This window comes from Typopeltis vanoorti, chromosome 13 (assembly GCF_054136105.1).
Source record: "Typopeltis vanoorti isolate ZY-2024b chromosome 13, IOZ_Tvanoo_1.0, whole genome shotgun sequence".
In the NCBI taxonomy this organism is placed as follows: Eukaryota; Metazoa; Arthropoda; class Arachnida; order Uropygi; family Thelyphonidae; genus Typopeltis; species Typopeltis vanoorti.
This window is the reverse complement of record NC_143561.1, coordinates 93,926,693-93,939,757: the sequence shown is the minus strand read 5'-3', so window position 1 is coordinate 93,939,757 and position 13,065 is coordinate 93,926,693. Positions and strand designations below refer to the sequence as shown.

Below are 13,065 nucleotides of genomic sequence, written 5' to 3'. Positions count from 1 at the left end.
AGGCATTTGACAGGATACCCCCATGGAACACTGTTATGCAAATTGGAGCAGATGGGAATGGATACTAAATTTGTGATATGGATAGGAGAATGGCTCAGGGAGAGATACCAGAATGTGGTGTATGGAGGAACCGAGTCCAGGACGAGGCAGGTGACCAGTGGTGTGCCTCAGGGCTCTGTGCTTGAGCCATTGTTGTTTAATTTGTATATAAATAATATAGGAAATGGCTTAAAGGGAGATATTCAGTTGTTTGCTGATGATGCAAAGTTAGGTAGCGTAATAAAATATCAAGCCAATGTTGAAAGTTTGCAGGATGATTTAAATAAGCTGGTAGAATGGACAAAAGGTAATGGATGTCAGTTCAATGTGGAAAAGGGTAAAGTTATGCATTTTGGGATTAAAAGATTACCAGCTGTGTACTACATTGATGGAACAGTACTCCAAGAGATTGATGAGGCTAGGGACTTAGGAATATTGGTAGATAGGGAGATGAAGTTCAGAGGACACATTGCTAAGGTGTCCAAGATTGTACATAGGATTACTTGGTTGTTGAGGAACACACTGACATCCAGAGATAAAGAGGTTATGATTCCCCTTTATAAAGCATTGATACTTCCACATTTGGATTACTGTGCTCATGTCTGGTGTAAGGACTTTTGTAACGAAGGCTTGCGAGTTCTCTTCAAACTGTGTACTGGCGGCGAGGAGGCGTGACTGACGTCATTTGTTTTCGCAGAGGGAGCGTCGGCGAGAAGAAAAACATTTTAGTTTTAGTTTTGGTTTTGAGTAAGAAGAGTGTGGTGTGTGCACGCTCTGTATGGATGGCGACATTTAGTTGTGAATGTATGTGTTTTTGTTTATTATTATCCATTTGTGGTGTGCTGCTATGTGTTTCATGTCAATAAAGGTTTAGCAGTTAATCTCAGCGAGCATTCATTCTGCGTAATGATCAGCACTTTCACCAGCTTTACCACTCACCACGAGTCCGAGTTTTACTTCTGGTCACCTGAATTCCTTGGAGATGAGGAGGCTGTGGAGAGGGTTCAGAGAAGAGTGACTAAGTTGGTGAGTGATGTAAAAAATGCTCCCTACATTAATAGATTGAGAGCTTGTGGATTGCAGAGGTTGGTTGATAGGCGGAGAAGAGGGGATATGATAGAAACATTTAAATTATTGAAAGGTTTTTATAGGATTGATGCAGGGGAAATGTTTCAGCTGTGTGATAGTGATGGAAGAACAAGAGGTCATCCCTGGAAATTAAAGAAGAGTGTGGTTAACAAGGGTGTGAGAACAAAGTTTTTTGCCTGGAGGGTGATGAATGAGTGGAATTCATTGCCTGACTTAGTTGTGAGTTCTTCGTCTGTAAAATGAATTCAAGAAGAGATATGACAGATATTGTTTTGCTAGTTTGGGTCTCCCGTGATGAGTCTACTGACTCCATGGAAATACCTATAATAATAATATCCATATATACAATTTTTGTAGATGTTTTTTTCACATCTCATATAATACTACTTTTGCAAATTTTGCATAAAAATGCATCATATAGTTTTTGAATTATCGTGATTTTTCTCTTTGTTCCTTAATTTATAGAATTAAGTGTAGTATTGTCTGCTTAATCCTATTAAACTATATTTTATGAAAATTAATAATAAAATGATTCACCTATCTAATTTAATAATGTATTATATTCCAAACCATAAATATTATTTTCTGAAATATTGATGTATGTATGTTGTAATTAATTTATTAAATGACACCAGACTGGAAACAAGACATGATTCTTCTTCCTTTCAGGAGATGATGCTGTTATAGTTACTAGACCATGGCAACTATCTCCACCTTTTCTTGGAGGACTGCAGCCAGGAGATCGTGCTGTATCTAAAGAATTTCCATGTTTATGGAAGAGAGGCATGCCTATGAAATCATCTAACCAGCTATCATAAATATAATAAAAATTAGAATAAATGAAAAAAGTTTGAAAAGTTATTAACAAAAAAGCATTTTTATTGAAATTAGTAACATAATAGTAATATAATAAAAATATTTGTAAACAATGTTAATTGTATCTACATATAACAATTGTATTAGTCATTACCTGAATTGTATTAGTCATCATATATGTTCATCTAAATAAAAATGCATAAATATTGACTCTAGATAATATATTTATATATTTTCATATCTAGAAGTCATTTACATATCTGGTTGAGAAGATATGAAAAAATCACTGGTGCAAGTGAATAGGAAAAGCAAGAGAGTAAGGTTTATGTCTGTTACCACAATATGATAGAGACAAGTTGAGAGGAATGGTCATAATTGTGAATGAGACAATGTGCAAGTTGTGCAAGAAGAACAGTGTGGAGTGAGTTCAATGGACAAAACAACTTATATAAGGAAGACAGTTTACATTTGAATAGATTTGAAGTTAAGTATCTTGAGAAAAGGATATTATTCAGTGAGAGTCTGGAAATACAGAGTTAGGGAAACTAACATTTAAAAGGGAAGCAAGTGATTGTAAATCAGAAATGTAGAGGTGAGTGAATGGGAGACTGCTCACTCAATGCCAAATGTAGCTCTCCAGGTTTTTAACTTTAGTGAGATACTCAATCCTAGGTGTGAAAGAAGTTGTGGGATGAAGGTGGTGTTGCAGTTTATGTACACTAATACCAGCAGTATTTGGAATAAGGGAGGTGAGTTTTTTTGGCATTGGTTAGTTTAACTTGATCAAGAGTTACAATAGTCCCCCACCCTTATCCACGAGGGATACATTCCAAGACCCCCCCCCCCCATGGATAGTACCAAACCCTATATATATACTATGTTTTTTCCTATGATAGAGTTTAACTTATAAATTAGGTACAGTAACAGATTAGCAGCAATAACTAATAATAAAATAGAACAATTATAACAACATACTGTAAGTTTCCTGAATCTTAGCAACTTCAGCATATGTTTTTTTTATTATTATTTATTTATTAATTTATTATTTTATGAAATTGAGAACTTTCACCTTTTCACTTAAAAGGAAACACTTTACTTGTTTCTCTCTGGCATATCTGAATTGCCAGCATCACCACTCTTGCACTTTGGGCCCATTATTAATAAAATAAGGGCAACTTGAACACAAGCACTGCTATACCACGACAGTTGATCTAATAACCAAGAACTACTCAGAATGGCATGCAATTTAAAACTTATGAATTGTTTATTTCTGAAATTTTCAATTTAATATTTTTAGACCAAGATAACTGCAGATAACTGAAACCATGGAAAGTGAACCCGTGGATAAGGGGGTGGCCTTATTTGAATGCAAGCTAGCCTCCATTTGAATGCAACTAGCCTCAAATGGAGGCTAGTTACCCACTAGTCTTCAAACATTAGTTAAGGGTAAGTAGCCTTGCTACTCTCTCTGGGGAATAAAAGACATTAGTGAATTTTTTTTGTTCATTTTAATATTATACATTTTCTAAAACCTGAGGGTATATATATTTTAAACCCAGTGTCAATAACATTTTTCCTAACAAAGAGATAATGACATATTAGAAATACTGCTGATTTGCCTAATCTTTTTCCCACAGTTATCATAAGATAATAATAATAATAATCTGGGATTACATGTCCTTGAGGTCCCACAACCTGTCTCCCAATTGATGTTTCTTAACTATAATGTAGTATAAGCTGGTTAATCGTATGCCTAAATATATATTTTGTGTGAGCTATCGGCGGTTTATCTGATTGTGTTTGGTTGAACAGGAAGGAGTCATGACAAGAGGCCATCCCTGGAAGTTACTAAAGGAAACTGTGAGGAAGAGGATGAGGATTAGTTTCTTTGCATGGAGGGTGGTTGAACCATGGAATTCATCGCCTGATGGAGTGGTGAGAGCGAGAACGGTCAGCGAGTTTAAGGAGTGGTATGATAGACTTTGTGTTTCTTGGGGGGGGGGGGGACCTCTCCTCGACGAGTCTTGATAGACTTTGTGTTTCTTAGGAAGGACCTCCCATGATGAGTCTTTTGACTCCATGGAGGCCTGAATAATAATAATAATAATAAAAAGACCAACTGAGCTACTGTGGCTCTTGCATAAGGAAATTATCAAAATTTATATAATACACTTCACATGACAAGGTTTTTTTTGTAATTAGCTGAGAATACAATTTTTCCTCATTCTAAGTGTACCTATATTTAAATTTTTTTTTCATGTATACAAGTAATTTTGTTTGATCAATCAGCAGTTTGGATTAAGGCATATTAGCACTATGCACAGATGGCTAATTGGTGTGTTCCCCCCCGCCCACACACACACACACAAAATAAATAAATAAATAAAATCCTAATTTTTTTCTTAAAAAAGCATTTCTTTTACGAAATCTTAAATTAATGATACTTTTTTATTTATTTATTTACATAAAAGGTTTCTTTTCTTTTCTTTCTTTTTTTTTTTTCCAATTTACCATGTGAAAAGTATCAAAGAATTCTGAAAAATTCAATTTTTGGAGTGATGTTTGGCTGGTTATTACACTCTTAATAAAGCACCTAATAATCAGCGAGTTTACTTTATCCTATTTGTTAAAAGTTTTTTCACTTGGTTATACTATAAATTAAAGATGCCAAGAAATTAAATTCTTGGGATGATCTTTTATCCAAGTGTAAGCAAACAAAGCTTGTACATGAAAGTCACTTCACGACTGGGCTACTTGTATATAGAAGCTAATAATTTCACATCAATTGCCTTAGTATCCCATAATGTGATGCACATATCCTTGCATACAAGCCTCTGTATACAAGTAGCCCAGCATAAAGTAACTTCACATGCAAACTTTGTTTGCTTACACTTGGATAAAAGATGAATCCAAGAATTTAATTTCTTTGCAACTTTAATTTACTTTATCTTAAGAATAATAACTGCTCTTTTCAGCACTTTTTTCCAATTTAGAACTGAAAAACTTCTCTTAGCTGTACAGTTAAAGTAGAAAATAAGGTGAAGAGGCTCTAATTTCTTCCATCTCACAGTCAGTATCCTATGTCTGTAGAACTGTGTGTGTATGTGTGTGTGTGTTTTCAGGATTGATTGCCTGTATTAAGAGATGAAAATCCTGATTTTCTAGGAGAAAAAAAATGTCCACCTCCGTATGATAGCGGCTAACTCACCAGACTGAAAATGTCTGATAAAAAAGGGATTTGAACTTGGGTTTTTCCAGCCAATGGGCTCATCTATACCAACTGAGCAACAAAGACTCCATGAAGTAAAAACTCCAGAAAGCAATTTTCACCCATTCTTAATCTAAATAGTTGTTTCTCTGTAACCTATAAACAGATAGATTTTTAATAAATTTACTAAATTGTTCATAATGTATTTTCAAAGTAGTAAGTGATGAGAAACTATGATGATGCAGTCATTAATCTCTTTCCCAAAGGTTCATGAAGACAGGAGTGATTCCCCCCCCCCCCCCTTTAATGAATTGGATGTATGTCCTCACAGTTTAGCATAGCCATGTAGACATGATCAAAGTTTATTCAGATAGATTCTGAATAAACCACTTCCAGCAGTACATCCTTGGTGAAATATTGATATAGTGTATTGCTCCTGATGTTTTATTGTCTTTTTTTATTGGAAATCCAATGTGTTCTATTTTGATTCACTATCTAGGAATTAGTTCTAGTGATCTCCAAGTCATTCATAAATCACTTGATCAAAGGATAGTCATATTTTCATTACAAAAGACTCCATCACTGTTGAATAGAGTGATATCAATGATATACCCGAATAGCAGCTGCATGGTTGCTTAGAAAATTATTGAACTCTTCAGAGGTTCTGACATTTAAACCTATCACCACGAGCCCCATGTGGCAAATAGACCAAGGGTTTGGGGCAAATTGGTATTTCTAGATTTTTAAATATTCTTGCGTAAATATATATATATATATATATATAAATATATATACATATATATATTTTTTTTATTTTTATTTATTTATTTTTTAAAAGTAAACTTTTACATAAGAAAATTAACTTCAATTTCCTGTATTTTGGATGAAAATACAAAGAACAGAATTATGATGTGTGTTATCGAATTCCATGCTGAATTTCAATCTTCTGATTTCAAGGAAACCAGGCCAATAATCATATTAATGACAATAAGTGTTGTTAAGCATATGTATGATTTTTTTTATTAAAAAACAAAGAGAGAGTAAAATATTGTGATTTAAAATACACGTAGATTTCATATTTAGTATTAGTATTATTATTATTCAGGCCTCCATGGAGTCAAAAGACTCATTGTGGGAGGTCCTTTCTAAGTAACACAAGTCTATCAAGACTCATCCAGGGAGGTCCCTCCTAGGAAACACAAAGTCTATCATACCAGTCCATAAATGCATTGACCGTTCTCGCTCTCACCACTCCATCAAGCAATGCATTCCATGGTTCAACCACCCTCCATGCAAAGAAACCACTCCTCACCCTCTTTCTCACAGTTTCCTTTCGTAACTTCCAGGGGTGGCCCCTTGTCACTGTTCAACCAAGTGAAAGAACTCCCCATTGTCGACCCTGTAACCACCTCTCAACAGTTTAAAAGTCTCAATCATATCACCTCTCCTTCTATCCACCAAACTCTGCAGTTAACACTCCCTCAGCCGATCATCATAACTAACATTGTACAGTCCTGACACCATCTTTGTTATCTGCCTTTGTACCCTTTCCACAGGGTACAAAGACGGTTAATTGTCCCCTTCAAATCCTGGGGACCAGATCTGAGAAAAATAGTCTAAGTGTGGTCTGATCAGAGTGTTATACAACGGAATGATAACCATTTTATCTCTGCAGGTCAGTGTCCTTCTCATTATTGCAGCAATCCTCTGTGTTACCTTCACTACCTTTGCAATATGTCCCCTAAATTTCAGGTTTCTATCAATCATCAACCCCAGATCTCTTGTCTCCCCTACTTCCTCCAGTTTAACTCCTCCCATGGATTATGCAGTGTCCCAAACCTCAAGACCTTACATTTTGCTGCATTTATGCATACAAATATAATTTCATTTTTATTGCAATAATCACTTTCTTTGATATTGGCCCATATAAAAAATACTCATCTCTTTGAAGAAAGTAATTATTTGATATTTGATCACATGTGGCAAAAACACTTTATGCCATAAACTATTGCACCAAATGAAGAGGGTGATTATGAATAACTCAGGAGACAGCTTGCGGGTGTAGCATGGAATGAGGAATTAGCTGGAAAAGAGATCAATGCAGCTTGGGGGGATTTTCAAAGCCTATCTAGTAGATGCAATGCCTAAATGTATTCCAAGCATGAGAAGGTTAAATAAGGTAGATCTGAAATGGATGAATAAAGAGATTAAGCATATGATACAGAGAAAAAGGGCATTATGGAGGCAGCATAAGAGAAGTGGAAATAACTGATTCCATGAGGTTTACAAAGACCAGGCAAGGCAGGTGACTTGGTTCATGAAGGTAGCTAAAGAGAGGTATGAACAGCAGTTAGCTAATGAAGCCAAAAAGAATCCTAAGAAGTTCTTTCGATATGTAGCCAGCAAAAGAAAGAATGATTTTGGAAGGATGACATTGATTGGAGAGAATGGTATAAAGACAGCTGTTGCAGAAGGTGTGGTGGAGATACTTAATGAGTAGTTCATAAAGGTCTTTCAATCTTGTGAATGTGACTTCATGCAGAGATTGAGAGCAGTTGATGATGGGGAAGAGAGACTGACTGTAAACAAGAGGTGTGTGGGGAGTTGAGCAAACTAGATGTAAAAAAGGCTGTGGGACTTTATAATATATCACCACGTATGCCAGGGAGTTGACACCGGTCTTGACATATTTTTTTAATAAGAGTCTTACACTTGGTCAAGCTCCTAAGGAGGGCAAGATTGTGCCACTTCATAAAGGGGGTGATCGAACTCAAGCATCAAACGATAGGCCTATCTCTGTGTCAGGTGTTGTAGTTAAGTTGTTGGAGAAGCTTGTGAGAACTAGGATTTAGAATTGGGTTGACAACAATGGTATTATCTTTGATGGACAGCATGGATTTCAGTGGCGGCAGGTGAAATTTTAATTGGGGGTGCTGCCTATACAAAATAAAAATAAAAAATTATTTTTTTCCTAATTATTAACTAATTTTTAAATAAATAAATCTGTAGATTTATTTATTAATAAATTGGTTACTGATTAGGGGAAAAAAATTTTTTATTTTCTATAGGCAGCACCCCCACTTAAAATTTCACTGGCCGCCACTTTAGCAAATCCACTGTACCATGGATTTGCTAAAGGAAGGTCATGTTTTAGTAATCTACTTATTACAATAAGGTGACTGCTTCCATGGACAGAGGAGAAGGATACACAGTAATATTATTATTATTATGGGCAGGGCCAGATTTAGACTCGCTGAGGCCCTAAGCTATACAAAACCCAGAGGCCCCTACTGTTTTAAATTACATCAGCTGTTCTTTTTGTTTTTTTATTTGAGGCCCTAAGCTGTAGCTTTTTTTTTTAGCTTATACGTAAATCCAGCACTGATTACGGGCAATTATAGGGAGTCCTCAGACTCATCGAGGGAGGAACTAAACATCATGTCAACAACTATTCAGCTTCCGCATATCTATCATACCTTGCCTTGAATCCACTCACAGTCATGACACCCACAACAGACTCTGGCAACTTATGCCACTCATTCACCACTCTCCATGCAAAAAACCTAGTTCTAACACCTTTGCTAACCACACTCTTGCCCAGTTACCATGGATGGCCCCTAGTCCTCCCGCCACCAGACCTGTTCTGAAAAATATCTTCTGAATTAATCTTATAGAAACCCTTCAGTAATTTGAATGTCTCAATCATATCACCCCTCTTCTGACTATCAACCAATGTCTGCAACCCACAAATCTTCAACCTGTTCTCATAAGGCTCATTCCATAGACCTGCTATCATCTTGGTCACTTGCCTCTGGATCCTCTCTACCTCCTCCCCATCAAGAAGAAACCCTGGTACCCAGATCTGGGCACAGTAGTCAAGATGGGGGTCTTATCAAGGCTCGATACAGAGGAACAATAACTTGCTTGTCTCTGCTCTTCAAAGTATTCTTCAGTAACCAAGTGATTTGATGAGCTGATTTAGCCACTTTTGCAATGTGCCCCTTAAACTTCAACTGGCTATCCACCAACACCCCCAAATCCCTGGCATCGTCAATCTCCTGGAGTACTGTTCCACCAATCTGGTATACTGCTGCTAATCTTTTCACCCCAAAATGCATAACCTTACGCTTTGCCACATTAAATTGATATCCATTCTCCTTAGCCCAGTCCGCCAATCTATCCAAATCATCTTGCAAAATTTTGACATCATGTGCATTCACTATTGCTCTACCCAACTTTGCATCATCAGCAAACAAATGAATAGTTTCTCTCAGATCCTTTCTGATATCATTAATGAACAAATTAAATAGTAGTGGTCCAAGAACAGAACCCTGCGGCACACCACCAGTCACAGTGAATAAACTATTCTGTGATATCTCTCCTTCAACTACCCTCCTATCCATCTCACCCACCCTATATCCATCCCCATATGCTGCAGTTTGCTGATTAGAATTCCATGCGGTACCTTGTCAAAGGATACCGCATGGAATAATTACATGGCAAATTACACATGTCCATAAAGATATGCTTTGCATTATAGGATACTAAGGTAAGTGCTGTGAAGTTATTAGCTTCTGTACGAGTTTCCCAGTCCTGAAGTTACTACAGGCACAAACTTTCTTTACTCACATTTGGATAATGGTTGATTAAAGGATTAAATGAAGAATACAAATTCTTGTCATCTTTAATTTATATCCTGTTAGAGTTAGATACCAAGAGATGCTTGGTATCTAACTTGCAGCACTTGTTTGCCCATCTCCTCATCGGTTGCAGCTTATAATTAGTGATAGCCTTGGAACAGCTATCTCTGATAGGTTACCAGTGCAGATTGAACTGCCCATTCAGTCTCCAAAAGTTAGATATGGTTAGAAGACCTTGCCAACTCCCTATAAGAGATTATTATTATTATTATTGTTGTTGTTGTTGTACGGGCACCTCAGTGGAGTCTGAAGACTCATTGGCAGAGAACCAAACTAGCCATGCAATCTATCATACCTCACCTTGAACTCATTAACAGAAAAAGAACTCATAACTGACTGGCAATCCATTCCACTCATTCACAAATCTAAAAGCAAAAAATCTAGTCCACACACCCCTACTAACCACACCTTATCCAACTTCCACGGATGATTCCTTGTTCTATCCCCTCCAACCAAGTGCTGAAACATTTCTCCTACATTAATCCTATAAAACCTTTTAAGCAATATTCAATATCCACTTAATTTTGAATAATTTACTTTGCCGAAGTGAAGCCTGTTGGCTCTTTTTTTTCAGGAATTGTATTTGTACACCTTTTTTTGGCAACTCGTACAGTAAAGATATAAGTTCTGACCATTGAAACCTTAGTATTACATCCAGGTCTACCTACTCACTGATGAGACCTCAAAAAAAAGGTCGTAACTGGTCTGGGTAGTGACCTCTCATAATGTAGAACAGTAATACATCTCCTAGGACAGTGGTGTTCAGCCTTTTTTACTACGTGAGTTACTTTTCTATAAAAAGTTATTCGGCGAACTACTCTCTTATATAGATCACGTTCCCCCAACCTGATATCTCATTACCCACAAATAAACAACTAAAAAAAAATACACAACTAAAAGCTTGATTTGTGTATTTAAAAATTTATTTATCACTTTTAATTATAATTATTTTAATACAACAAAAAAACAAATATATTGGAATAAAATATTTATTTCTCTATTTTGGAAAAACCAAAGTTAGAAAAAACAACAGATTGATTACAAACTCACAAGTTACAGGAAATGCTGGCTGATTAAAAAAAAAAAAAAAAGTTAATGTGAAATTTGGCATTGTTTGGACTTCGTAATATTTTCATAGTCAAGTTGATATGAAGAAGTGGCCAATCGCAGACAATCAACCAAATGATCATTTGTAATTTGGTTTCTTAATTGATTTTTTGTGACGGTCAGATTTGAAAAAGCGGATTCTCACAAGTATGTCGATCAGAAAGACGACAGAATTTTTCGCGCAATATCAGTTAATGTTGGGAATTTTTCATGTGCATACTTCCAAATGACTTCATTGTTTATTGCTTTTAAATGTAAACTATTCTGAATGTTTATTATCTCAAGTTCTACTTCAGCTTGGTTTATATCAAACAGCCCACTAATTTTATTTGAAATTTCTGTGATGTTCAAGTTTTCTTGAAATGGATTATTGATAAAAGATACAATCATCTTGGTTTCGAGTCTAGTCGGCAACTAGATGAATTTTTTTTTCTAAGCCTTTTTTTGACCGGTTCCCGAGTTAGTCGATCTCTGACACGGGCAAGCGGGTTTTTTCTCCCGGAAACTCAAGAAAATCGACCGTAGAACCCACATTATTTCAGACATTAAATACGCGTGTTAGGGTTAGCAACCACGAGATGGCGACACATGTAGAGCCACCACTCTTCACTGCGTGCCGCTTAATTAGTGATAGGCTTGGTCAAGCTATCTCTGATTGGGTACCAGTGGAGATTGAACTGCCCACTCAGACTCCAAAAAGTTAGATAGGGCTAAAAACGGCCTCCTCTATTCACTATATATACGGGAATAAAAAGGCGTTAGCTGATTTTTTTTTTTGATCATTTCAGTTTTATTAAAATCTTTAAATCTTGAATTTATTTCTTCCTCGACTAATTCTATTTCACGAATAAATTCTTTTAAATCATAGCGAAGCATTTCTTGATTTTGTTCAAAAAATTTTAATAAATATAGGACATGTCTAAATTCGCGGTCATTTATATTTTTCTTTAATAAAAGTAAGTATTGTTGGAAAGTTTTTATTGAACTTAACATTTTAAATTTTTATCGCTACCTTGTAACTCTAAATTTAAATTGCTTAATTTCGTACAGAAATCTACTATAAATGATAAGTGTAACAACCACCTTTTATCACTCAATTGTGGATAAATATCTCCGTTTTCATCAAGAAAATTTTTATATCGTTAATTAATACAAGAAATCTTTCTAAAAATTGAATGCTGCTGAGCCAGCGAACAGTATTGTACAACAGAAGTTCCCTATCATCATCTGCCTGTAATTTAAATAACCGCCATTGCAGGGCTTTTCCTCGAACAGAATTTTAATTACAATTATAATTTTAAATGTAATATCGAAAGCAACTTTTTTGTTTAATCTTTTACTACACAGTACTTGTTGGCGAATAATACAGTGGTACATTAAAAAATCTGGATATTTGTCATCGTTTTTACATAATGAAATGAAGCCTGATTTATTATCTATCATTGCAGGAGCACCATCAGTAGTAATAGACACAAATTTAAAAAGCGGAAGTTTGTGTTGTTTCACAAATTCATCAAATGCCGAAAAAATGTCTTCTCCCCTAGTCCTTCCTAATAATGGTATAATTTTCAAAAGTTCTTTACTTGAATAATCTTAAAATACCATGCAACTAAATACCATTAACTGAGCAATATCAGTGAAGTCGTTTGATTCATCAAATTGTAATGAAAACGCAACACACTGGTGAATGTCTAACATTAACCTGGCCTGGAAGAAGTAATCCTCTCGAGCGACGCCTCGAACCGAGAAGCTCCTTTCTGGAAGCGGGAAACTCCTCTCTCAAGCAACGCGGATCCGGGAAGTCTCTCTGACGGCGACTCTGGACCGTGCGGCCTCCTCTCTGACAGAAATTCTGGAACCCGGACCCCCTTCTGCTTGATTCAGTCCCTTTTTATTAGGCCTTCTCTGAGACCTCGCATGAAGTTTGACAACCCCCAAATAATCGGTATGAGTCTTTCATCTTAAGTTTCAAGTTCGTCACGCCTTTTGTTCTGCTCCGCCTTCTTTTGATTGTAAGTTGCCGACCATCGGAAAGTTGTTTGAACTCTTTCTGACTGACTTTCGAGATGTTTGCACTTAGAGCCTGCAAGCCTTTCTCATACATAC

The 13,065-nt window shown here is 36.1% G+C and overlaps 1 protein-coding gene across 1 annotated transcript in view; it reads left to right on the top strand.

Moving 5' to 3' along the window:
- Positions 1 to 2,134, top strand: part of LOC150100375 (putative phytanoyl-CoA dioxygenase) — a 64,072-nt gene extending 61,938 nt beyond the window's left edge. The window contains exon 5 of the mRNA XM_090402760.1: positions 1,798 to 2,134. Within this exon, the coding sequence (XP_090258886.1) occupies positions 1,798 to 1,946 (149 nt within the window). The 3' untranslated portion in view covers positions 1,947 to 2,134. The remainder of the gene's footprint in view (positions 1 to 1,797) is intronic.
- Positions 2,135 to 13,065: the final 10,931 nt, after the last annotated feature.